The following is a 27,076-nucleotide window of genomic DNA, read 5'->3' as shown; positions in this document are numbered from 1 at the left end:
AATACTTGATACATTTAGAGAAACTTTTAATGTGCTTACTTTCTACACTTAATTACGTATGTTTGCTATATCAATTAGCACATCTGAAACAACAGCATGAACATAAATTAAAACATGGAAGAAAAGCTGCTGTTATTTATAAACCTGAGGGCCTAGAAAGTATACTGCATAATGTCTATTTTCTAGCAAAGTAATTAAAGCATTCACGAGATTAAAACTGAAGACTGGTAATATAAGCCTGTACATACTCCACAATGAATGTATACTCTATCTCCTAAACATATTTAGCTAAAAGCATAATCCAGTTATTTACATTCTTCCAATGTAATTCTTCTGTTTGAAGTGATTTGTACATCCCTCTAGAATTGGGGCTCCCTTTTTGTGTTTTCCAGGATCTCCCAATGAAATTCACAAGAACACATACATGAAGAAAGAGGGTTCGATTATTTGTCCTGCTAGTAAAAACTTTAACAGAATTTTACTGACCAAGAAAATAGCCCCATATTCTTCTACAAGGCAGGATTGTAATATTTTGCAAGAAACGTCATGGAAGACAGTACCTGAACCTAGCACATTCAGCTCTAAGCTTCTCACAAGAGCAGAGGTGAAAATGAATGTTGTTAAAGTGCCAGAGTGGATTCTCATAAGGACAGAAAATGAAAGGAAAGCTGTCCGGGACTACATAGAGAACCTGGACCTAAAACCAAGAAACACTCACTACTGATACCAAAACCTACGCACACAGCATTGTGAGTTTCTAACACAAGACATTGATTTTAGTTTAGTCGCCCCTTTTAGCTGTCACTGAATGCAGAGTAAGTAGGAATTAACATTATGCCTAATTCACGTTTACAGAAACAGGGAACTGCAAAAAGATAGCTAGACAGTAAGAGCTATGTCCAAGCCAACCCTAAAACACCTGTTTGGCATGTTCCTAAAAATTCCTTCAAGGGCAAAGATTCCACAGTTCATAGCCATCCTATTCCAGTGTTTCACTAACACACTGCATTTTTGTATTCTTACCTTTATTTCTAATGTGCCACCAAATCCCATTTTAAATTGTCCTTGCATATCTTTCGTGAATACTCTCTGAAAGGTTTGTTTGAATAAAGATGTATTGAAAGAGTCTCCCATTACCATGTAGCCCCTAGACAACAATAAAACAAACAAAACCCTCAAAACAGATTACTTACTATGCAGTAATTTAGTACATGGGATTTATATAGCTTATTTCTATTAAACACTACAACTAGACATTTCATTGTGATGCACATTTTTGCCTTCTTAAAATGGACTATCATTAAATTAATATTTTGCTACAGTGTTAGGGAAGAAATTTTTAAGTGAGCTTCTTGCCCAATCTGCATTTTAAGGTCATTGTGATTATAATATATAACAAAATCTTTCACTGGGAAAACACTATACTGGACTTCAACACTAAGAATGTCTCATAGCCTTGTCATACAAAGTCAGTTTACTTCTAATATTCAATATTCCAAACTTATTTCAGGCTTAAAATCTATGCTCAAGAAGCATTATTTATTTTTATGCTTAGCAATATTCTGTTGATGTAACTGCAACAGTTGCCGCTTATCATGGAATATCATACACTGCATTTAGGAAACAGTAATGGGAGATACTATTTTTATTCATCCAAAAATATTCATTAAATCATATTAGTAAAATATGTTAATTGGTCAAACATTACATCTGAATGAAGTTACATAAGTTTTCAGGTGGATACTCAAAGACAGAAGAAAATAGTCATGGGCAGAATCAGAAATTCCTCCCTGTATGCAGGATGTAACCAAACAGAAAATAGGAACAGCTGTAGGAGAAATAGACAAACTATACATTAAGGCTAGTTTTGCTGGAAGAGCAGAAACAGGGTAAGGTGAGTCACAAGTACAGACAGAAAGAGCAAAATTATAATGTAGTATACAGACAAATACAGCTTGTTTCATGCAGAAAAGGAATAGGAGTCAAATATGCAGGTAAAGTCATAAACTTAAAGATCCTGAGCAGTGGAAACTCCCAAGCTAAGACTATACACACAGCTCTGAAAAGAAACAATCCAGCAGTGATTAGTATGGCCAAGCTGGCCTGAAACTCAGTGGCATATGTTCATCACAACCTGCAGCTGCATCTCTCATTCTTCTTGGTATGCCTAGTTATGTAGCATGTGCTTAGGATCCTCTCTCATATGAAGATACTGACAGGGAACTAAGGCAGCCCATTACCCACAGATATACCTGTTATTAAACTGATAAGCAAAGATGCTTCATTTAATTTTACCTGCAGTTGGTATTGACAAAGCTAACAGTAACAAGCAAGAAAAATGAGCTTAGCAAAAGAATCCAGACTGAATACAGAAGTCTAAAAATCAAATGGTATGTAAAGCTGTACTAGTAAAGATGAAACATTATGAGTGTGGATAAGACTTTCAGAAGGAGAAAGAAAAGACAGCCTTTGAAAAAAAATAGAATTGGCAGGATTTACAAAATGAACGAGGTACCTAACACGCAAACAAGTGTCAAAAGCTATCCCAGACTGTAGATCTGCACAACAGGAATGGTGAGGGTGTCATCCACACCGACAGAAAATAGAGAAGTGGTTTCATGAGAAAGACAAGAAGTTGCTTAACTGATGGCAAGACAAGCTCAAGGAAATACAAGACCACGTCTGAAATGTAGAACTGCATAGAGGAAGCAAAAATCAGGAGCAAGAGATGTACCTGACAATCACCTAAGAGAGTAGTTGAATCTATGAACAACAGTATATAGAAGGGCATAAACAAGACACAAAGAATAACACAGGTTTTTGTACCACTCTGAACAGCAAGAAAAAGAAGGATGACAGCTCCTTATCTTTAGTGAAACGTGCAGCATACATATACACACACTGAAAAATAGCAACAATGCCTAGGATAAATTGTCTGTTTAAAGGATATCCGTGCTATTTAAGCCTCTAACAGATCATATTAAAATAACAACAGCAAACCCCCTTCTGATTAAACCCACAATTGCGGTGATTAATCTGCCAGAGGCTGAGAAATTCCAAAATTCTAGTACAAATGCAACCATCACAGTATATCAGAGTGGGTTTGTGCATTTTTTTTATAAAGTAGCAGAACATTTTTTTGGTAAGTGCTTCCTGTCAAACAATTTAAAAAAATTAAAAACTGCATCTTCATATACTACTTAAAAATGAATAAGCACATACCCAGTGTAGTTGGGACAACACTTCATCTCCAGAAGACCAGTCTGATCCAATGCACACGCATATATGTCAATAACATGACCATTTGTTGCAGCCCGATTAGCCAGGGCTTCAAAATGCTAAATCCAAGATGAAAATACAGTTCATAGCAATTTACGACGTGAACTCTCCTCATCTTCGTATTAAATCCTAAACTCACAAAATTTTTCTAAAACAACATTATCAGACTTTGTTCACATCATATTCTAATACAAGCTGAGAGAATATTTTTTTTCTGAAGTTAAAATTAAGACTGGAATTTTCAACACTTGGGGGTTTTTTTCTGACCAGGTGAGAGCCTGACTCACAGTTGAGAGACTAGTGGTTGCTACTTAAACTAGCAAATGATCTTGATTTTTTTCTTCTTAAACTTTGCATTAAGTACTAGATCCAACACACAGAATTGAATTTACCTTTCTAATCTCAAGTGTCTATAATGACAAGTGCTTGCGACTGAGCTAACTGTTGAAGCTCCCATTATAATCAGTTAAGATGAATTCAACAGGTTTTGGATGCAGTTCACCTGCCCAAATGTACATTTAAGATTAAATGAATTATGCCTAAACTCTACTGCCTAACCCTCCCGCAACTATAGAGACAGTTTTGAGCAGCTGTCTTAGAAGCAGACAGCCTTTCTCTAGATACAACGTTTAGTCACATAAATTTTTTCTGACTTAAACCAGGGAAACACTACAAAGAACTTTAATATGAGCTAGACAAAGTTCTAACTTAATATACTGAAATTTCTGAAGAAATTCCTGAAGACATACCACTATTCAGAGACAAGCAAACAAAACCACACAATTCCCACCTCTTTATACGTTTGCTACTACTAACAGTATTTTACAGTGCCAGGCAATCTAAGTGTTTACTTACTGGTAAGATGCCTAAAATATCACCCATGATCATCTCTTACCTTAGTACCCTTTTTAACATATTTAGCATTGTCTTTTTCAATGTCATGCCATGATCTTATAGGTAACTTCAATTCATCCCCTACAACCATGCCAGGTCCTTGCGTAGCTGGTCCTCCAATGAACATCATTATACGTGCACCAGTATTAGGAAAAGTGCACTGCAGGAAATAAAAGACAAATAAAACCATCAGGTTTTGCTACAAATTGAACAAAAGAAATAGCTATGTGGGTATTTATCACGTTAATAGGACTCTAACAATAACTGTACTTTTTCCCTCCCAAAACAAATCTGCCGTTAACGCAGTCTCAATTTTGCCTCATTAAAATGCATAAACACCTACGATTATTCTATGCACATAAGTGATGATATCCATCAGAATCATCATACAAATCTAATATGCATCAATTACTAAGGTTTTTACATATTGATTGTGGCAGCTTTTCTGCAACAAAATAATCTGTTTACATATTAGCACAACTGTAGTTAAAGCTATTACCTCAAGGAGCCCTACAGCTATAGAAAGAGCCACTCCGGAAGAACGTAAGGGCCGTTTTCCTTGTGGAACAGGCCAAGGATCCCGTTGCAGTTCACCCAAAAGATCAGTAAGATTCATATCAATTTTCTGCACTGGCTGCAAAAATCTGTTAACAAAGATATGGAATTACTTTAGATTCAAATTGTTAAATTAAAATTTTATCAGTTGCTCACTAGCAATATATTAGACATATATTAGCAATGTCTAATTCTAGATTCTAGTTTGGATTCAGACCCCTGTCTCTGCCTCACCAAGATAATGCAGTTTGGTATTACCACACACACAGCACACTCAGCTTAAGTTCTGCAAAGAGCTTGTAAAACAAAAACTTGCTGACTTACAGATATCACCACTATCCAGAAAGAACCCTATCTAGTCAAAAGAACACAGCAGATGACCTATGAATCTCAAAAAGAAACTCAAGTTTCACTACGTCAGTGAAAATCAAAGATCAGAAGAAACATTAACGTATAGAGAATTTTTCATGCTCTTTGCTACAGGCTGTCTACAAATGCAGCTATTTATTGGAAGACAGAGACTGCAAAAATGTCTCTCATCATTTCATAAATTTCTTCTGTCACAGCAGAATACACAGGAGGATCAAACACCAACCCACAATTTCCAAATGAGAGACAGAAGAGGAGGGGAGAAGAGCAGAAGAGGGAGAAAAAGGGACAGCAAAACCGAATATCCACATAAGGGGCACTAAAGCAGCTATTAACGTTTTCCAGCATACCAGCCAACAGAAGCATCACTATTTACGTCTTCATAATATGCCTACATAACATTCTCTCAGAACATTTCCAAAGCATCATCCAGATGATTTTACTATCACTCATTAAGTCTTTTCTTCCTAGTACAAACTGTAGGAAAGAAACAGGCTACAACAATTAGTCTCCTAGTAAATCTGTGCCTGATCAAAAGGTTCAACTGTCAGTTGATTGTTTTCATTGTCAAAAAACATAAGTCTTCCAGTAAATCAGTGTAGTCAAGGTATGTTTTTTAGATGTTTTAAGCACATTACCTGTTAGAAGGTGGTGGCTGCTGCACTTGAGGACCCCGGCCGACTTGTGAAACAGCTACTTTTGTAAGCCCTAGCATTTCCTGTAGTTAAATATGTAAGATTTTATTACAAAAATTGTTTACAGACTATCTGAAGTTCTTCACCATCATCACCTTGATGATTTCTTTTTGCTTGCGTTTGTGGTTACCTGAAGCTGTTTTGCAGATAGGTCCTTTGTTCCTCTGAAGACATAACTTTTGGAAATTCCTTCACAGCCAAGCTCATGAACTTGCACCATTCGGCCAAAGGTAATGAGACCTACTAACGCAGTTGGTGGCAGGAGACTAAGTGACATTTGCATGGATTCCTTCAGAGCTTGCAAGTCTTCATCTTCCATGCATGTGTCCACAACATAAAGAAATATCAAAGGCATCTGAGGACCACGCTTTAAGAAACACAAATATAATCACATAAAAAGCAAATCTTGCAGTATTTACAGCATCAAAAATGAACAAATAAAGTACATTTTGTAAAAGTTTTAATTTTAATCACACCAATAATGTCAATGTTCCATCTAACTTGGCTCCCTCTCAAGTAGTAACCAGCATCTGGGGCTAAACGGAAATGAAACCCCTACCATAATGACATCTGCACAAAAAAGAAATGCTTACTACAGAAGAAAAGAAAAAAATCCTTTCAGGATCATTTTGAAGCACGTGCCAATTCTATAAATCTTTTAATACACAATGAGCTTTTATTGCTCTAAGTGAACATAATAGTCATAAAGCTATTCACAATTATAAAATATTCCAACCTGATGACATTCTGTGGCACTCCACGTCATAATTTTACTCTAGAGATCATCAGTTCTTTTTGAATAATCAATTAAATAATTAAACTAATTTTACTGTACTATGAGCAAATATCCCCTTTACTTTGTGTTACAAGAGTTAGCAAAAAGTAGAGATTCTGTTCAGTCTTTGTTCTTCATAATCTGAATGCCTCACTGAAGTCTTACAAATTTTAATCCCCAAAAAAGGAATTTAGAGATTACAAATCTGCAATTGCAAATGTTTGCAATTTGGGGTTTTAGGTCCTTTTTTTATTTCTAGTCAAGTAACTTCTACACTAAAAAACAATGAATATTAAAATTCAAACACCTGAACTGAATATGTATTAGCTATTTTCTCTAAACCAGCTAGCCCTAAGACTAACTCATAATCATTCAAATACAAACTTAAATTCAAATGATTAATGAGACATGAATCAACAGTCAGCCAAACTTGAACTGAAATCATTTGAGCAAGCAACAGCAGTAAGCAGACCCCCAATACAAACACAAATTAAACTCCTGGTAAAGAAACAGACCTAACAGAAATACTGCCTTTAGAAGAGGTCACTTTTTTTTTTTAAACTGGTCTTATTAGCCATTCTTGTGTTATTATAAAAAGTTATGTTTTCCATTCCCAATTGATGACATAAATGTTCAAGCTACTAACAAGTACATACAGACTCGCAGTCATTAAAAAGCAGTGAAGAAATAAAATTGAAAATAATTCTTTTGTATATTGCAAGGCTACAGAAGTTAAAGATTTTATTTAATGACTTTACCTGTACTACATATTCAATGCTGGAGAACTGAGGCAAAAGTTCAGCTGGCTGATTCATTTCAGATATGCCAGCATAGGTAGGAGGAAACTGCAAATAAACACAAAGAAATTAAGTATAAATAAAAGATTACAACTTCTACAGTAACAAAAACATACATATAGACTACCTTCCTCTGCAACAGATGTTCACTATTCCTGTCATGAAAAAAATCTCAATGCAATCCCTGAAGATATTATGAGGGATATATGAGAGCTGCACACTCATGCTCTTGCTGTTTACCTCAGTTCTCAACTATAATTTGAAAAATGAGGATTTTCACTTTTACCTTATAAAAAAGATTTTCTATATCCTGAATGTTTCATCTTCTTACCTGGTTTCTCTGATAACAAAAGTTGCAAGCCCAGAGTTTTGCTCGATAATCCACTTGGCTATAAAAATACAATAAGAAAAGTTTATATAGCATGAACAATTCATTTTCCTCCACTGAGGAATTTGCAACAAAATGCAAAATTTTTTTCAAAAACAGATTGACTCTGAAAAAGCTTCCTCCTAACATACTTTCTCCTAAATAGCATATTACAAATTCAAAACAAGTGTAGTCTTACACAGATATATCAGGCAAATTATTGTCTTTAGAGAGGAAGAATGGTCTTCAAGGAAAAGAAGCAAATCAGAAATGTAAGAATACAGACTCAGCACCTTTATTAGAGATTTTCTGCATGGTTTTAGGCAAATCATTTTAATTCTCCCTACCTTTGCGTTTTTCTCCTTTCTCAGCCTGTCTATTAGCTGTCAGTCTGGGACTATCCTGAGTATATCTTATGCCCTAAAAAAACAGGTTCCAACTTAGCAGCTCTTTCTCTAGTGAAAGTAACATTTTTTTCAGTTGATGTGCCTACTTCCTTTTATCTACATTTTTATTAGTATTCAGATAGTTAAAATAAAAAATGCAACTTGTATCTTCATGCCATACAGATGTCTTACAAAGTCATATTCACATCTTAAGGGAAAGTAAACTTTACACGTTTTCAATGTACACTTCTTGCTATCACATCTTCTCCTGCCTACAAGGGCAAAAGTCTTTTTAAAACATCATGAAATCTTTGGATAAGTCCCAGCATGCTGTAAACACAACACAGCTCTATTGAGATCAAATGATCTATACCAATTTCAGGGGCTGCAGGTTATCTAGCCCAATTCACTGTGCCACACAGGCTTCAAAAGGTCCCCCCAAATTGAGTCCCTGCTCACACATTGTTAAAAAAAAAAAAAAAATCCAGTCATGACTTGCACACATGATACAGGAAAAGTGTACACAGTTCACTGTAATGTCAGGGATCTGACTGACCCTTTACAGTTCTGTCTTTCCATTATTTTTTTTCCAGTCCTCAATAAAAGACAATGCTTCCAAAAACGTTAGCTTCCACCAAGTCTGACTTACAGTATAATCAGCCACTGTGTCTATTTAATACTGAAACACAATTTTACATCTGCTTTGAAATTGTCTTTTCTCCCAAGCAGGGACAAGTCGTTCATAAAATTGAGTTCATTCTACAGGATCTTTTACACCATGTCTAATCTCTCACTATCACTCAGTACCTTTCTCATGCCTATCAAACTCCACTTTAGATTTTGTTCTGTTTCCTTTCCATACTTCTGTGATTGGAATGACATATGAAACATTTCCTCTCCTTCCAACCTAAACTTATCCATGACTAGTCCACAATTTGTGCTTGTGCCAATATCACCCTTGAGCTTAAACAGCTTTTCACCCCCTCTCATGCCTCCTTCTGATGTATCTATCTTTATCACATCTTTCAGCTTCTGTTTTGGTAAGCTAACCTGCTTTGGTCTACAAATTAACTAAGGTCAGTAATAAACATAGTTTATTTCATTTGGAAATTAACCTATATCAGGGCCCAATAGTTAAAAAGATACAGCAAAGTAACTTTTTACCCAAATAATCTTCTAGAGACAAAATGCAGGAGTATACTAACTCACAAGATACGGAGTTCCAGAAAAATAACATACCTAATCATTACTTAAGTACATTGAAAAGACTGGTTAAATGAAAGCTATGCTTTAAGTATATATGTTACACATGCAAATCTATGTGCAGAAACTTCTAAGATCTGGAAGTTTGAGCTTGTATACTCATGTGAGGAGTACTTGAACTTCCACACACCAGATCTTTTGCATAGTTTAAGTGGCACTATTCTAAATTTTGTTTGTAAGGTAAAATATTGGCATAACGTATGCATTAGGTTTACCATAAGGGATTCAGAACAGCTCGACACGTGGTCCTACTGCACAAAACTGGCTCATACTGTATAGGAGGCAAGTCTGGCCGTTCCTTCAGTGGTGTGAAGAGGGCAGCCACCGGGACTACCATTCTTGTGGCTTCAAGACGACTTGAAGGCCAAACATTCCAGCTGAATCTAACTCCATCTCTGTCCTCATTCTGCTGGATAAATTCCAGAAAGGTTGTCATGGTCAACTTCTCTGTTTATCACTAAAAGAAAAAGATAACCATTAGCAGAGTGTTGGAATGCAAACATTTTTAACCACTAAATACGGAATGCACTTAACGACAGTCACACATTCAAATACTGTAACTGAGTTACAATCAATCAACACTGCGTAGTGCTTCTTAAATCCTAAAGGCAATGCACAGAATACCAAGGTGAAACAAAAAGAAATTAAGACTCCTAGCATGCAGCAATCTCTTAAAAATAACAAATATTTGATAAGTTGCAAGTTAAATACCTACCGTTAAAATAGTCCATTTCTGATCACTTCCTGACTTAAAGCAATAAACTCAGGCAAGGAATGTTACAAATAAAGCAATAATTCTAGGGTAGGTCAGAGTAGAGAATACGCAGCACACTAACACTATAAAAAGACTTGCTTACAAAAAACCATACACGCTGCTTTAAGGACTTTCACTAATGCACTTAGTTATTCATTCTGTTCATTATTCAAGAATCATTCATTCTTGCAAACTGTTTAATCCTCTAACTTCTTTCAAGAATCAAATAGCTAGCAAAAAGTATTTCTCCTAAGTGTACTTGTTTAATGTCTTCCACTGTATCAAATTTTGTAAGAGTTTTCTAACCCTATTTTCAGTAACTCATGATGCAGCCTACATGCAAATATAAAGGAATAACAACATAACATTCCACAACAGTACATCTCTACAGCAATGCTAGGAAAGAACTTTGTAAGAAATACGAGTGCCATATTCCACTACATTATCTATGAAGATGCACCTTTCAACAATTGTTTCAACTCAAATTTACCATTTGGGGCACCAACTTAAGGCTTTCAAAATTTTCAGCTACAGTTACTCAGAAGCTGGAGCACTGGGGAACATAGACACATCTGAAAAGCTCAACAGTTACCTGTGAACATCTGGGAAAGCCAGCAAGAAGCACGCTCCCTCCTCCCAACCCAAAAACCCTCAGCTATATACACACTGTTCCTGAATACCTGCTGCATGCTTCCCAGTACATTTTATAATACATAGAGTACAGATTTTCCAGCAACTAGGATACCTAAACTCCCACTGCCCAGCCTAATAATTAAGAATTTATTGTAAAAGTCTAAGTGAACCACCGAAGAGGTAGTCTGGGAAAATACTCCTAAGTCTCAATTTAGGCTGTACTAAGTTAATGAACAGCTTTTAGAAATGCTGGAATCCTCCTGGATTGGGATTTAAATCAGGAATTCTCACAAGCACACTGACTTGCTTAGTCCTGCAATTACATATGCTAAAGGAGACTCCTGTGAAACTCTCCATTTATAAAGACCTAGCTCTCTCTACTAAAGTTATAATGGCATTTAGTTTCTATGACAGTAAAAAACTTTTCAAGTTCTTTTAAATTATAGTTTAACTTAATGGGTTTATTCTAATGCTGACTTTTAAGAAAGCAGATTAACAACATCCATAAAACAGAAGCCCCACATTTCACAGTTAAGTTCATTAGGAGATAACCAACTGTCAGCATATGATGATAGCTACAAAAAGCAGTCTCAAAATTGTTCCTATAAAACACAGACTGACAGGCAAGCTTAACTCTATAGAATACACTTCTCTTAAAGTTTTCCACAGGTGCTATCACTATCCCTTATCTCCACATTGTAACAGAAATACTATGATAATTATTCTGCCAACATTTTAATGGACATGTCATCTTACTGATATTAGGAGCAAATCTACACGTCATGGCAATTGCTACACAAGGAGCCATACAGGACTTTGTGCAGAAAAGCATTTCCACAATCACTTTTACTCAAATTGCTGCAAGGCCATTGGGCTGAACAAGGCCATCGGGCAGGGAACAAAACTGAGTGAACACAAAGGGAGAGGATATCTGGAAGTCATAACTAGTACAGAGGGATCATAGACATAAGGTAATTCAGCTATGAGAGGAAAGAACAGTCTGGTATTGGAAAAGGATCTAGAATTTAAGAGATTTCTTTCCTAATACATCAAAATCCATCAGTGTTTTGTAAAAAAGGTGAAGGAACATTATCCCTGAAAAATGAGGTATTGATACAACAATCCGCATGAGGTAACTATCTCAGCTATAGCCGCAAACTGAATAATGTCTCCTTTTAAAATTATCTCCTGAGAAGATAGAGAAAATTGCAACTTAAAGGCCATTTCAGCCATTCCATAGGCATCTGCTACAAAGTCCACCAACTCCATCTCCATACACTGCAATGTGAACTCTCACCTTCTGTACTGGACTTTAAAATCTTTCCTCCACCTTATACTCTAGCTTTGTTTGAAATGGTTTTATGTGGACATTATTTTTACCGTTTAGTTACCGCTCCTCAGAGGGCAATGTACAAACACCAGAGTGCAGTGACTAATAAAGTACACATACATACATAAAAGATCCGTTGCATTTATTCAGTTAAATACTGTCACCTTCTAGTAAAGTATGTATTTCCTATTCAGAAAGCAGAACCTGCTAATAGATTTTCCTCCATCTTTTCTTCCATCCTTTTCTTCCCTTCCAAGAGCCAATAATGCTTACATATTTCATCATTCATCAAATGTGAAACTCATGGTCTGATAGGTTACATTCAGTTTCAGTACCATTGTTATAGCTATGCAGACACGTTTTCTGGGATAATAGGTGTGCAGATGTATTACATTGGAATAGCAAACCCTCCTGACCTACAGGCTACATAGCAAACTTCACACACCTGAATGCCACAAAATACGTACTGCCCACCTCAGAAGACCACAGAAAAGTGATTTTCAGAACAGCTGAACAGCAACAGGTCCCATGTTGGGGTGTCACTACTTTAGCTTTGCTGCAGAACGGGACATCCAGACAAGACCAGCAGTCCTTCCTGGCTTGCTTTCTTCCTCCCTCCCACTGCTGAGGCTGAATTTACCTTGCATCCCCACACCATGGCAATCTCACTCTGTGTCACACAAAGAAGCCACATCTGAAATGCATATAGAGTCAACTGCACAGATTATACCTGACTACGAAGGCTTGATTCTCAGGTCAGTAACAGTATTCATGAAATTTGACTAGATGCAAGAGTATAGTTAAGACTTTCTAACCATTGCACACATCAAACATGTTTGATACACCATTCAGAAAGCTATCCTATAGCTGAATAAATGGTTTTGAAATACATTACTTTGAAAAGACATTATTTTGAAACGCTAGTTTCTTCAAAATAGATTATTCTAAAAGCTCCTCCTTCATCTCAGCACCTTTAAACATTTACACACCACAGGTAAATGTGTCCCAACAGAGATCACCAAAATAATATCCACTAATCCTTGGACACACATACAGATGAAATCAAAACATTTCTCCCTACAGCACTTTAAGAGCTCCAGCACAGATGGATCAGGGTCCCTCATATGACCACATATTTACATACCACTAAAGCAGTGCAGTTCACTATGCGCTTTTCTTAGAACAAACCTATTCTTTCAGTTTATCATGCACTAACAACCTGGTAAAATAAGAGATTAAGAATAAACCTTTAATTCATTTTGTATGCCCAAATCAGCATTTCAGATACAAATCTATTTCAATTCCAAGGAGGAGACAAATATACGGGGAGAATGACTTAGTACTTAACTAAAGCAACTTCAAGTTGTCAAACCGACAACATAAGATTTCACTACTCAAACACAGCCATCCTCCAAACCTGCTCTCCCAGTTTTGCTCACTGAGGGCTTTTTTTTTTTAAAAAAAAAAAAAAAACACCCACCTAAATTAAAACCACGTAACCAAATGCAGCAGGGCCTGCCTAAACACCATTTTTGTGTAGCTTTACCTATATCGCAAGGCGCCCCTGTCCGAGCCCCCGGCAGCGGCACGACGCGGGTACAGAAGAGCTCCAGGACAGCAGCGCTGCAGCCGCTGCCGGAGCGAGCCGCCCTGCACACCCGGCGCAGGGCCGGCCGGCCAAAGGCCGTGCCCCCGCCGGCCCTACCCGAGTGCCGGCAGCCCCCGCCGAGGTCGGGGCCCTCGGCGGCCGCTCGCACCGCCCCGAGCCGGCCTCCGCCGCGGCGGCCAGGGTGGGCGCTCGCCGCCCCATCGGAAGGGGCGCACGCACCCCTGGCCCGGGGCCCGGGAGGCCGCGGGCGGCGCTGACCGGCCGCCGGCGGTACCCCCGGCCCCTCAGGACCGCCCGGGGGTCCGCCCACCCACCGCCACGGAGGGCGGCGTGAGCGCCCCAAGCCTCGTGAGGGGAGGCGGGGAGCGCCCCACCACGCTCTCCCTCCTGCCGCAGCAGCCGGGCGGGAGCCCCACGGCCCGAGGGCTGGGGTGCCCCCCGTACCCCCGCAGCGCGGGGAGAGGGGCTGCCGCCACGGCGCCGGCGAAGGACTCTCCTCACCGCGGCACCCCCCCAGCTCGCGCCGCCGGCCCGCTCCGGCTCCCCGCGCCCTCCGCCGACCCCCCCAGCGCCTGCCCTGCCCGCTCACCCCGCGTCCCGGCCGCCGCCGCCGCCTCCCTCGCTCTCCGCCGCCCGCACGCAGCCGCCCCGGCGCTGCCGACGCAGTCAACATGGCTGATGGGAGAGTTCGCGCCACGTCAAGGGGCAGAGAGCGGCGGGCCGGGGCGGGGGGCGGGCTGAGCTCCGCGGCTGCCCCGCCGCTCCCCGCCTCCCACACAGCGGGGAGTCCTCGCCGCGTCCCGCTGCGGCCCCGCTCCCGCCGGGCCAGCCCGCTTGTGCCCCGCGGCCCTCGGAGGCGAGCGGAGCGGAGGGGCCCGGTGTCAGTCATCCCTCACCGCTGACCTTCTCTTCACCGCCCTGACGGCTCCTGCTCGGGTGTGCTTTCTGCCCCCTTCGGCTTTCAGATTTCTTCTAAAGGTCGCTTGTCTCGATCTCGCTCCTAAAACCGTGCGGGAAAGGAGGCATCGCGGCCACCGGCGGGGGGGGGTAGTTTGCCTTCCCTACCCTTCGGCTGCGCTCGGCTCGCCCGGGGCTGCGCCTCTGCCCGCAGTTACCGGAGCCGTCCTCGCCCCCGCCGGTGGATGTACTGCTCCGCTGCTGCTGCTGCTGCTTTGTTCTCTGCTTGCGAGGGGCTTTTTCAGGGAAGTCCTCGGGACCAAGCCAGCCGGGCTGCTGGGAGTCCTGGAATTCAACCCTGCTCGTTGCCCGTCTTCCACCACGTGCATTTATGGCAACTTTTTAATCTGGAAGATTGTTTACGTGTTTCTTCGGACTGCCTGGGAAAAAATATATTGTAATTATATTCCTGGTGGGTTTTAGCCTGAGACAATACTTTATCTCATATTTATAAATATTGAGAAATATAACACGTTTATTTACTATCCACACAATAATTTTCATGTAGCCACTAACTGTACAGTTTTGTTCAGGTTTTTTGTGAGTGTGGTTATCTTTTTTCCCCAAGCCCAAGTTATAGTGATGCTTACGTTTCAGGGCACTTCAGAATCGTTTTAAGCAAGCCTGCCACAAAAGGCTAGAACAGTAACTTTTCTCTTTCCTGGGATATCTCAGTGCAACCCATATGGACATGGGGGAGGACTGAAAAACTTTCTGCTGACTACCACGTCCTCCATCAACACAGCTCTGAAAACCCGCTATGACCACCAAACAAATATAAGTGACTAAAACATCCTTATCCTCTTTTCTTATATGTCAAATGTAATTACGATAGAATTTCTATGCCATAACTATTTCCAGTATTGTTTGCCAGTCCCCTTCAGCCTAAAAACATGAGCAGGTAATAACAGCAGAACTTAAAAAGAGGGATTTTAAATTTCCACGTCCACAAATCTCACTGCTGGTTGTGGGAGCATTAAGCAGTAGCTTGCCAAGGACACGTAACCTCCTCAGTCTGTGAAAAAAAAAAACACCAAACCCAAAAAACCCCAAACAAAAAATCCTCACACAACAGGGCAATTCAAACAGATGCACAGAAAGCAATTTAGCAATAATTTCAAAAGTACTCAAATACTCTGTGAAACATTTTCAGAAAGTTACACTGAAAAGAGACAAGTCCCAAAGTCAGAACTGCGGGATGAACTCTATAGACAAGACAAAAAAGAGGCAACTGACACTTAAAAGGGAAGAAGGAAAAACAGGAAAGTCTACTGTTCTGAAAGTTCACTACAAATAAAAGGTATACAGTATTTTTAATCAGTCATTAGCAAAATTAAATTTCATTGCATAATGACTCAATCCAATGCTCTAAACTTCAAGAAATGTCACAGCTGTTACAATGGTGCAAACCACAGAGAAAAGCAAGGGGAAGCAAAAAAACAGAACAGCGAATAGGATCCTAACATGGTGTATACTCATTATAAGAAAATACTTTATTGTATTAGAATGTACAATGAGAGCATTTCATTTTTGTTAATGCAGAATTTTTATGTGTTAGATTATTTTTTTTTAAGTCAGCAGTGCGTATCCACTGATGGCAACTCACCCTGTCTTTGGAAAAGTACTTTTCCATAATGCCTAGGCAGCTGAGGAGAAAGAATATTCATTTCCAGTTTCTTTTTCCTCTTCCTCCAGTGAGTCGTGTTTACTAGCCACTGCATCAACATTGTTGGTAAAACTTGTTAGGAACAATTTTATTATCCGTGGAAGACTACCTGTAATAATTAAAAATACATTACTTCATTTAAAAAATATCAATGGAAAGTTCCAGAAAAAGTAAAGATAGAAAGTATATTTAAAGTATATTTCTATCTGTGGTTTCTCTTTCTGTTCATAGTTCTTGACTTTGCGACAAATAGAAAAAATAAGTTCTGAATATTACCAAAGTATTAGAACTTTTTACAGCTGGACTCACCGAAGTTTTTGTCTTGACCATTGATCAGCCTTTCCAGAAATCTCCCTGTAGTTTTAGCTAAGCAGGTTTTATTTCTAGTGGTGACTGCAACTGTTGAATACTCAACTAGGATGTTAGATCCGGGTTTCAGAATTAAAGCTCCCTGTTACACGTAGGTGGTTTTGGAAACACCTTAAAACAAACAAAAGCCAGTGGAGAGGAGGAGTTAGGGTAGATGTTTGTTCAGAACTGCTAAAATACAGCCTTGCAGAAAAAAAAAGCATTGCTTGTTTTGAACTTACGTCAGAAGTATTTAGAGCTACTCCCATCTACTAGATGGACTGAGGGTAGCACCAAACTGACTTTGCATGCATAACTAAGAGGAGAAAATAATATACAGATTGACATTTTACAAAACAGGAATTTCATAATACACAGTGATTACAGCGTTATCCTTCTGCTTTTTATCTTAACTGAGATACGACCCCCCTCTGTGCTAAGGCTACCTTGCTTTTGATTTGGCACATGGATACTCCCACATAATAGTATTTAGATAAACCCATACAGCAACAAAATAAAAACTCAGGCACCGACCCTTCCACAATGAGAACTCTGTTTAAATTTGCAGCAATTAAATTTTATGTAACTGATTTCATCCACAGATCTCAAAGCAGTTCAAGGAAGGGACAGGTATTATTACTACTGGATGTCCGCGGGTAGAAAACACTAATGGATGAGTTTTAAAGAACCACTTGCAAAAACTACAGTATATTAGAATAACCGTACAGGGCCTAACAAAAACGGTTATTAAAGGCTTACACCGATTCACCACAGAAAGAGGCCTAGTTTGATGGGCAGCGAATTGGCACAGCCACCTCCTGCACTGCTCTTTGGCCAAATTTCCCTTTGTTCCCCCACCCCCGCCCCCAGGTCTTCAGGGCAGCCACCACCTCCAGAGCAGGCCGCCGCTCAGGGCTTGGTGTTTCCTCCCCGGTGACGCAGCCCCAAGCACAGGGCGCGTTCACGGTATCACTTCTACCTCAGAGCGCAATACCAACGCACCCTTATCAAGGGCGCAAGGACCGAGAGGAGACGGGAGGCCCGGGGGTGTTTATAAAGGCAGCGCTCCCAGGACGCGCTCCTTGTGGCGCTAACCCCGAGGACGCGCTCGCCGCCGCAGAGGCAGCGAGCACCGCGGGCAGGCCCCGGCCCCGGCCCCGGCCCCGTGGCGCCGTTAAGGCCCCGCACGTTCCCGCAGCTCTCGCGAGAGCAGCCCGCCCCTCGCGCCGCCTCCCAGCGCGCCTGCGTCGCGGCGGGCCGGCCCCAGCGCTGCCCGGTGAGGCGGCCTCCGCCGCCGGGGGAAGGGGGGGGGAGGGGGCGGAGCGGAGCGGAGCGCGGGCGCCCGTAGCAGCGCGGCCATGGAGCCGGGCGTGGAGGAGCTGATGCCGCGGCTGCTGCCCGTGGACGACTGCGACTTGGCCGAGGACTTCGACCCCACGGTGCCTCCCAGGACGCCCCAGGAGTACCTGAAGCGCGTCCAGTGAGTGGCGGGGCGGAAGGGCTGCGCTCCCGCGGGCCGGGGCTCGCCGCTGTCACCTCCGCGCCGGAGCGGCGCGGCTGCCGGTGCTGCCCGGGCCGAGCTTCGCCTTGGGGTGCGCGGGGGCTGCTGCGTCGTGCTACCGTTAACCTGCCAGCCGCAGCCAGAAGGGTCGTTTGCTCAGCGCTCCCGGCGCGGCGGGACCCCGTCCGGCATCGCCTCTAAACCCGTCCGCTTTCTGCGAGGCCGCGGAACGCCCGCGGAACGCCGCGCTTGGCGGCGGCGAGCCTCGGCAGGCTCGCAGCTCCACGGCGATCCGCGGCTCTGGGGGCCGGTGCCGCCCTGCTTCCCGCAGAAAGGTGGAGGTCCCGTTCTTGGCTCTCCGTACCGGCAGCGGCGGCCTCCCGGGGCCGCGCTTCGGGCAAGTTAGGATGTAAGCAAGCTCCGAGGAGGCCAGAGCAGTCGTGTAGCAACCGAGAACACTCGATCTGTAACTCTCAAGTCAAACCCTCTGTAAGAATTGCCGGTATAGTCAGTTTTTTACTCACCTGAAGGTTTCCGCAGGTGCAGTATTTCAGAGACACCCGGCATATAACCACCTGTTACAAAAAAAAAAAAATGTAGCCACTTGATTTTATTTTGTAGGATCGAAGCAGCTCGATGCCCAGATGTGGTCGTGGCGCAAATAGACCCCAAAAAATTGAGAAAGAAGCAGACAGTAAACATTTCAGTAAGTTTAAGAGATTTTACATGTTTCGTTTTGAGAGGAAAAAAATTCAGGGGAAAGGCGTTAATATCATAATGTTTGTATTAATTTGAGGGAGCGGTTGGCGTAACTAAATAGCACTGCTGGATTTTAAAAGCATCTACAGAATTAAATGTCTGGGTTTGAAGAAACACCTGCTCAACTGCTGGCTAACAGCAGTCTTTAACTGATCTAAATTGGTAACATCCATACTATTTGATACATAGCTGACTATTTTACTGTCTGAGGAAATCAAATGTTGCATTAAATTTTACAAGTATTTAATCAAAAAAACCTGCATAAACTTTAGACAAAAAATATCTCCATACCTATATTTAGGTTTAAATATACATCTAGGGTAAGGGTACTAACAGCAGCTTAAGCTTTGCTAAAGTTAGATGAAATTCTAGCACCACTTCTTTCCTTTTTGTGGAATATTTTATCAGAATTTTTCCTTACTGCCCATGCAGATTTTTCTGTTGTCACACTGCCCTGCCAGCATGGTCTTCAGTCTGCTTTCAAATAGTTCAAGAGACCAAGTTTGCCTTTCTCTAGTGAAAACTATAATCTGAAATTTAACTACTAGATTACTCAAGGAGAGTTTCTAGTACTGACATATGACCATGTAACTTCTGTGACTATTCAGTTCATTTGTCTCTTTGTAGTGGCATTCTTAAACATTTGTAGAAAGGTGTTTGGTTTTTTTTTAAATAAATCTTTCATGCTAATCTTTAAAGAGGTTCTGTCTACTTGACTGTCAGAGTTAATTTCCTAAAAGATACTTCGGTGGTCTTCCGTCTTCCTCAATTTATTGTCTTGGCAAAGTAGAACTCCTGAGATTGATAGCAGCTGTCCAAGATAAGGAAACAGCTTCCTGCTTTTTTATAAACAGGGAAATTAAGGCAGAACAATTGCTAAAAAGAAGACCTTAAATAATTCTTTGACCATGTATTTTGAATACTTAGTCTTCCTTCTTATTCGCACATGAGAAGAGTCAGAAGAAATTTTGTCGAAACCATCTGTTAAGTCAGTCTTGGATGTGGTCATGAAATTATCTTTCTTAAGCAAAGATTTAAAGGATATTGTTTACCTGACAGTAAATATTTACTGATTCTCTTGCTCTTAAGGGTTCTTCTTATAAAGCTTTCTTTACATTATAATTATTGCCAGTGTTTTCTTAGATTTCTGGATGTCAGCCTGCTCCTGAAGGATACTCTCCAACGCTCAAGTGGCAGCAGCAGCAAGTGGCCAATTTCTCAGCTGTTCGTCAGGTATAAAATGGTGTGTGTGAGGGGACTTGCGCTGTCTAGATAGAACACGTCTGTGCTTTACGGGGGACAACCTTATATCTATTATAGAAATGTTATGACTTTATGGTAGGACAAATGTTTTAAGTTCTTGAAAAAGAATTGAATATATACTGTGTGGCTTTTAAACCTCTGATAAAACTCTTGAGAGAGTCATGTTTAAAAAAAAATATCCTTCAACATCAGCAAAAATAGCTGTCAAATGATATAGAGTAGCTGAGGGAGGAAAAAAATCCCTGTGATGTTACACAGTTATATTCAAACCTAGTGCTAGCAGGAATATTCTGCAGAACTCAACATTAACTGAAAAACAAGTAGATTCTAACCCACCAGGAAATCCATGTATGTAGAACACACTGTCCATTTAGGATACTGTTGACAGTGGTGGCACCCATTATGAGGGGAAATACTGATTTGGTAAAATGTATTTGTAAGGCTGTAATGTTAGCACAGACTTAAATCTTGCCTACTGCGTTTCCACCCTGCTCTTAAATAACAGAACAAAAATGGAGAATCAAGCAGTCTCTCCCTCTATCCACAGTTCAAACAAGGTGAAACGCAAAACATAATAAAGAGATAAGTAGAGATCACTTATGACTCCAGTACTGCAGAAGGCATGTTTACAATGCATTGATACTGCATTGTAGGAATACCTCAAGTAACTGAAGTATAACCAGCTGCCCTGAAGCTGCTGTAGCATTCAACTTTGCATAAGCTCATTTACCCTGTTTATTCACGGAGGTAAATCAGTGATCTGTACTACTGCATCTACATTGTAAACATTGACTGAGCTACCCCTATTTCTACAAGTTATCACACTCTATATTGTATATTAGGCATAATCTAAAGTTTTAGTAGAACTAAGGAAACTGACATCTAAAGGCATATTCACTACACAGGTATTTCTTTTATACACAAATCAACTGTTCTCTCATCTGTGCCAGAATTAACACTGTGAAGTATGAGAATATCCTAAAAAATACTTAAGAAAAAAAGAGCATCAGAAGTCACTTGTTTAAACACTATGCATCAGCTACTGGTAGGTACAGTGTTGTTAGTGGTCATTTTTACTGCTACAATAACAATTGGATTGGGGGAAAAATTTCAGGTAGAAGGTAGAAGAAATATGCTACGAAAGCACACTTGCTGCCTTTCTAACAGTTCTGTAGACATTTGATACAGATGCAGACCACTGTTGGAAACAGGATATTGGCTTTATGTGTGCTTTTGGACTAAATCAGGTTGGTTTTTTCTTAAGCTTTTTACACCAAGAAAATTCTAGAAGACTATTAAAGCTTACTACATCAACTTAACTTTATGTTGATGAGCATATTAGTTACATGAGCAACTTAGTTACACTTCTACTAAGAGGCATGGGAAATACTTAGCCAGTTATGCCTCTGTTGATTTATAGAACATCATAAAATACACTCTTTATACATTTTAAGAATAATGAAGAGCAATTGTGGCACAGATAAAATAACTGCAAAGTTAAACTATGATTTGGCTTTTTTTTTAATTACTCAGAGCCTGAACAAGCACAGAAATCACTGGCGGTCACAACATTTGGACAGCAATGTTACTATGGTGAGTAGAATTCATAACAGTGCTGTGGGGTTTTTTCCAGTCATTAAATCCGTGGTTAATCTTGCTTTACAGTTTAATGTAACAACTTGTAAATATTATCATGTCTTTTCTTCGGTGTCTTCAAGATAGCAATATTTCACAGTTTTAACTTATTTTTATTTACTTCAGCCAAAATCAGAGGATGAGGAAGGCTGGAAGAAGTTCTGCCTGGGTGAAAAAGTATACTCAGAAATAGATGCACTATCCGATAATGAAAATCTAGGAATTGATTACATAAAGGTGAGTATAGGACTTCTATCTAATTTTCAGCTGCTATTTTCAAGAGTAGCTGCTAGAAACAATCCTACAGTTTATTACCATTTTGTGCTAAATAGGAAGTAGGCTCTCCAGTGAGCCCAGAAAGTCCAATTTTTCTTCCCTTTCAAGTGGAAACTGAGTGATGCAGAGGAAAAGTCTATCCCTTCAGTCAAAAAGTTAAAGAGTTCCTTCATCTGTTACCAGCTACATAACATCACTTTGTTGCTCACTGAACTGAATGGAAAGCTTTCTGCATAGTCTGCTTTAATGTTTTGTTGAATGGTGATACGTGGTTTCCGTCCTCATACATGCTATCCTACAAACATGCCCTTCACTGCATCATTTTGAAAAAACAAGAACTTTAACAAACAGCAGTAAAAACAAGGTTCTTTGATACCAAATTTGACTGGACCTTATCTTGAACTTGCTTGAAGATTTTTTTTTTTATATATATATATTATATATATATTTCAAAGCTTAGAACAGACTTTCAAATCACTACAAATGTCTGAGCATCACATCAAAATGTTAGTATGTTCCAAATTAGAACAAAAATGTTTATGATAATGTCGGCATTTTTTAACTTGATTTTTTTCAGGTGGGCTTTCCCCCTTTGCTAAGTATTGTAAGCAGAATGAATCAGGTAAGCCTACCTCTTAAAATCGCACAGGGACATTACATAAATCATTATTTCTCATATTCTATCTGTTGTAGAGGTCTTACCTATTTTTCTGTGCTAGAGTAGGCAATTGTTTATTACAACAACTATTGTATATTTACAAGGAAAACACATAATCTTGCTTTCAGCTACAAACAACTTTACTAGTAAATACTTATCATGACTAGTTTTAAGAGTATTTTGTCCTTGTAATTTCTCTATAGAACATTTAATCTTTGCATTTTTGTTGAATGCCCCATTAGGTGCTTGGCAGTGTTTTTAACATTTCTCATTTAGTGTTTAAGTGCGGTCCCTCAACTTGATAGTGAACTCTTGCATACCTTGCAAGCCTAGAAGAATCACACTTACCCTTCCTTTACTATGTTTCCCACTAGTCACCTTTATAAAGAAACAACCACTCAAGCGTGATGCCTCTTTCCTAATCTGTAACTTAACCATAACTTTTTGTTAACACAGAAAATTACTTCCCAGCTGAACCTAGGACAATTTTATATAAAGTTTTTTCCAGGAACTGGTGCTTTAACACTTACTCTACCCTTATATGTAACTTCAACCTGGAATAAATACCATATAGTATCACAGTGGAGTAGAAATACATAATGTGTATGTTTTTTAAAAATCACATTGCTTTTTATATAATACAATTCTTGGGATAGAAGGACAGCAAAACAAAACATTGCAGATATTGTATTGTCTCTTTGTTCCTCTTTTGAAGGCAACAGTAACCAGTGTCTTAGAATACCTGATAAGCTGGTTTGGAGAGAAAAAATTTACTCCAGAACTGGTAATTTCTAATTCATTCTAACTACTTGCACATGAACGCATTAAACAAGGGATAAATTGTTCATGATTTTATATAAAACTACTTTACTTTCTAAAGAGTTATCTAGATGCACGTGTTGTATTCAGTTACTTTCAAAACTTCCTTGATTAGATACTGAAATGAGTATTCACAGAACTTTTTGCAAGGCTAATTACAAAACATAACAGATACTATCAAGTACTGCCAAAACCCCCTCCCCTTTTTATCATTCCCCACACTAACTTAAACCACAAGGTTAGATGAGTGTTGGCACTGGGGAGAAAAGAGGGTCAGACTGCAGCAGCTTTGATTCTGACCAGCTTAAGTTGTCAGGGTGATGCACACTGTATTTACCGACATGGCCATTTTAGTTTGGAGATGCATGACAGTGTGCTGGCAAAGACATGTTTAATCTTTCCACATGCAGCACAGATGAGAAAGCTTAGCTGCATTAGTGTGGTGACAAATTAAACCTAGTACGAAATTGATTGTCAGGGTACCTTAGAACGGAGTTTGGTCACAACTAAATTGACTACCTATGTAGTGGCATCGCATCTACAAAAGACCTTGGTGGATGCATCTTATCTCACTCAGTACCAAAAAGCAAGAGAGTAATGAATACTGAACACATATACTAATACTAAACACTGTGTTATAAACTACGATAATACTAAACAGTTTCACTAAAGGCCTTTCATGTTCTGTCCTTCTCTGTAGGACTGTTTTATTTTTAACCAATATGCTGCAGAAAATGTGCATGTTGACTTTTAGTTCATTCCCATAATGAAAGCCACTAGACACTGGAATTAAATTAAGAAGTTAGACTGGTAGCAGAAGTTACATTTGATAAGCATGCAGTAGAATTCAGTGAAGTAAAATGCTAAGGACATGGTTTCACAGTGGTGCAAATCTAAAGCTGATCCAACAGCATTAATTCCACAGACATCTGACTTGATACATTCACTGTTCAGGAATGTTTTTCCACCATTTGTGAAGTTAAAAATTAATAGATAAGTAATAATCTTTAGATATTACTAAAATAATCCTTCCCTCAGACTTTAATAGTGTAAGCTGTATTAATTTGTATCTTGGCTAGTATTAAAAAAAAAATAAATCAGGAAAGCCAGGAGTACTGCTCACAAGAAGCTTATCTAGAGGCACAAAATTCTACTGTGTAGTGTCTAATTTGGCTTTAAAACTTTTTAACTCTGGCAGTAGCACTTAAATGCAATTTTGTTTTGAGACCTGTGCTTCAGGCCTACTCTATATAACAAGAACTCCAAGAAACTTCAAGGAAATGCTCATAATTAAAACTTTCTTATTTGAATCCACACAGGGTAGATGGCTTTATGCACTGTTGGCATGCCTTGAAAAACCTTTGCTACCTGAAGCTCACTCCCTTATTCGACAGCTGGCAAGACGATGCTCTGAAGTCAGGGTACTAGAGGTAAGATCTAATATAGCATTGCACAAAGGACTTGCTGAACTTAGCAAATTATTAGGAGGATGATTTTTCAATTCTTGAAGTCTTGGTAAGTAATTTTTCATGTCCTAAGTTTGCTCAAGAATGAAGGGAATATTACAAGCACATAACATGGCAGGTAACAGCTTTTCTGTTTGACACAGGTAACAAAAAGAACTGTTCTAATATTTATTTCTCTTTCAGGAGAACAAGAATGAAGAACAAATATCAGCTCTGAACTTGATAATCTGCTTAGTTAGCAGGTAATGCAACTTGCATACCTAAAACAGCAAAATATGTCCGGAATAAATATGCGATTACTGTTGTCCTAACCTAGATTCTTTTAAAGTGGAAATCAATTAAAATGCCCTGGGCATTTTAATGCAAATATCCTCAGCTAAAAGGACTTAAGATAAACTTAAAAGTAAATTAAGCTTACTGGTTGCCTTGGATGAGCCCCCTGAACTGTAAGCTCTAATTATGATAGAAACGCTAAAAGAAGATCTAGAAAGCAAGCTCTATCAACTCAGAGCAAAGGACTTTGTTGCATTACAGGTTTCTTACTGTGTTCCGCTTCTTTCCACTAGGTACTTCGATCAACGTGACTTGGCTGATGAGCCTTCCTAGACTGTTTTGAGAATATCAGGTATTTTGTGTTGCCATGGTACAAAAAGCATTATCAGAGCTAAGAGCAAGACACTGCACTGTTCAGACCTGAAGCACTATACAATGCCTTCAGAACACCCTCACGATAATGCATTTGGGACAGTTATGAGTAACTTAAGCTGGACTTTAGCACGAGATTGTCACTGTCTCCAATGTCATCATCACCATCGTCATAAAACGGTCAATGAAGCATTCGGCATCATCTCTCAAGCTATTATCTCTGTAAAGTACATTCTTGGTTAGAAATTTCTACCATCTGAGTAATCCTGTGGACACTGCTATTAGGTGAAGTCTGAGGTTGCATTACAAATTATTGTTCTTTATCTAACACAAACCTACTGAGGGCTTTTTTAATAAAATGGAAGCATTTTAAAGAGTGTTCTTAAACATTGTGGCTTTTCTCATTCTTCATACTATTTAACGGCAGCCTTACTGTAGAAATCTAGACAACTAGGACTGTGTTTTTTCAAGCTTTGGTTCCCAAGCTTAAGCACTGCTAAGCAGCTCAACTATAGCAACTAAGTTACTGAAACAGTTACTTAAGTATTACTACTCAGGAAGTAGTAATGTTTGTTTTATTATTTTTTAGTAAACAGTTGCAGAAACCAGTGAAAATTAGAGCTGTATTCAATGCTTTTAATAGAAGCATTTATTAATCAGAATGAACAAATTTATTTTCTGTATGGTATCTTGACAAATACATTAGCTTGCCTATTTAACATGGAGCACTTCACCAAGAGTATCAGCATCTGCTTGGTTTATACACAACTCCCTCTGGTTCAAATTGACTTCAACAACTAAAAATCCATGTTAAAGGAACTGTGAGTTCTGCTGATAGCAGCAACTTGATACACAATATTAACTGACATCTGCTCTCTGTATATTGTAGGATTTAAGTCCCTCTCCTCACTATTAAAAATAATCATTAACCACAACCACTTACTGATAAATCTTTAGTATGTCTTTGAATGATTGGCACTTTTGCATCTGGAATGGTAGTATTAACTGTCGAGTGAAAAATGAAACTGAGTTACTATAACTACTAGAGTTTTCATTCTGGAGATGAAAGGAACAATGATTCTGTATATGTTGATACTGAACGTCTACCACATTGCAGATGCCTAAAACATGATGACACTGAGATGTCCTTCTATTAGACATGTAGTGCAAGTTGATTTCTAGTCTCTTCGGCCACATTTTCAGCATGTTGAAATCAGGATGAGTGGCAATTGAAGAATCCATGACATACAAGAATACTAGTTAGCTTACTCTCTAGCCCTACAATTTCAAGCAGATCAGTTACAAAGGTGAACAACAACCCCAGCCTTCCTATAAACTACCAGTATAAGAATCCAGTATTTTTAATCAGCTGAACAG

General features: G+C 39.6%; 2 protein-coding genes across 7 annotated transcripts in view; one reads left to right on the top strand and one right to left on the bottom strand.

Moving 5' to 3' along the window:
- SEC23A (SEC23 homolog A, COPII coat complex component) overlaps positions 1-14,862 on the bottom strand; it is a 30,277-nt gene extending 15,415 nt beyond the window's left edge. The window contains exons 1-10 of one of the 4 annotated variants that reach the window (XM_049826013.1): positions 14,772-14,862; positions 9,596-9,837; positions 7,696-7,753; positions 7,326-7,412; positions 5,923-6,159; positions 5,736-5,815; positions 4,673-4,817; positions 4,175-4,333; positions 3,223-3,338; positions 1,024-1,147 (exon numbers count right to left, since the gene is read on the bottom strand). In XM_049826013.1, the coding sequence (XP_049681970.1) occupies positions 1,024-1,147; positions 3,223-3,338; positions 4,175-4,333; positions 4,673-4,817; positions 5,736-5,815; positions 5,923-6,159; positions 7,326-7,412; positions 7,696-7,753; positions 9,596-9,816 (1,227 nt within the window). In that variant the 5' untranslated portion in view covers positions 9,817-9,837; positions 14,772-14,862. Of the gene's footprint in view, positions 1-1,023; positions 1,148-3,222; positions 3,339-4,174; positions 4,334-4,672; positions 4,818-5,735; positions 5,816-5,922; positions 6,160-7,325; positions 7,413-7,695; positions 7,754-9,595; positions 9,838-12,571; positions 12,719-14,295; positions 14,424-14,609; positions 14,719-14,771 lie in introns of those variants that run through there. The other 3 variants (XM_049826015.1, XM_049826016.1, XM_049826014.1) reach the window with 3 other exon arrangements.
- Positions 14,863-17,999: 3,137 nt separating this feature from the next.
- Positions 18,000-26,241, top strand: GEMIN2 (gem nuclear organelle associated protein 2). 3 transcript variants are annotated; one of them, XM_049826019.1, is made up of 10 exons: positions 18,000-18,157; positions 18,800-18,884; positions 20,081-20,170; positions 21,734-21,793; positions 21,962-22,072; positions 22,689-22,733; positions 23,485-23,553; positions 24,908-25,018; positions 25,238-25,296; positions 25,621-26,241. In XM_049826019.1, the coding sequence occupies exons 1-10, from the start codon at positions 18,036-18,038 to the stop codon at positions 25,658-25,660; spliced, it is 792 nt and encodes a 263-aa protein (XP_049681976.1). In that variant the 5' UTR covers positions 18,000-18,035; the 3' UTR covers positions 25,661-26,241. The 3 variants fall into 3 exon arrangements, with proteins under 3 accessions (XP_049681976.1, XP_049681975.1, XP_049681977.1); XM_049826018.1 differs by having other exon boundaries at positions 20,070-20,180; XM_049826020.1 differs by lacking the exon at positions 23,485-23,553 and having other exon boundaries at positions 20,070-20,180.
- Positions 26,242-27,076: the final 835 nt, after the last annotated feature.

Source organism: Accipiter gentilis, chromosome 22 (genome assembly GCF_929443795.1).
Source record: "Accipiter gentilis chromosome 22, bAccGen1.1, whole genome shotgun sequence".
In the NCBI taxonomy this organism is placed as follows: domain Eukaryota; kingdom Metazoa; phylum Chordata; class Aves; order Accipitriformes; family Accipitridae; genus Astur; species Astur gentilis.
The sequence above is the reverse complement of the archived record's forward strand: the minus strand, read 5'-3'. Positions and strand labels throughout refer to the sequence as shown.

Bases quoted from the DNA above. Each gene is read 5' to 3' on its own strand.
- GEMIN2 (XM_049826018.1), top strand. From the start codon at position 18,036: ATGGAGCCGGGCGTGGAGGAGCTGATGCCGCGGCTGCTGCCCGTGGAC. The intron at 21,794-21,961 runs GTGAGTAGAATT...TATTTACTTCAG, and splicing joins TGGACAGCAATGTTACTATG to CCAAAATCAGAGGATGAGGA. The intron at 22,734-23,484 runs GTAAGCCTACCT...CCTCTTTTGAAG, and splicing joins TTGTAAGCAGAATGAATCAG to GCAACAGTAACCAGTGTCTT.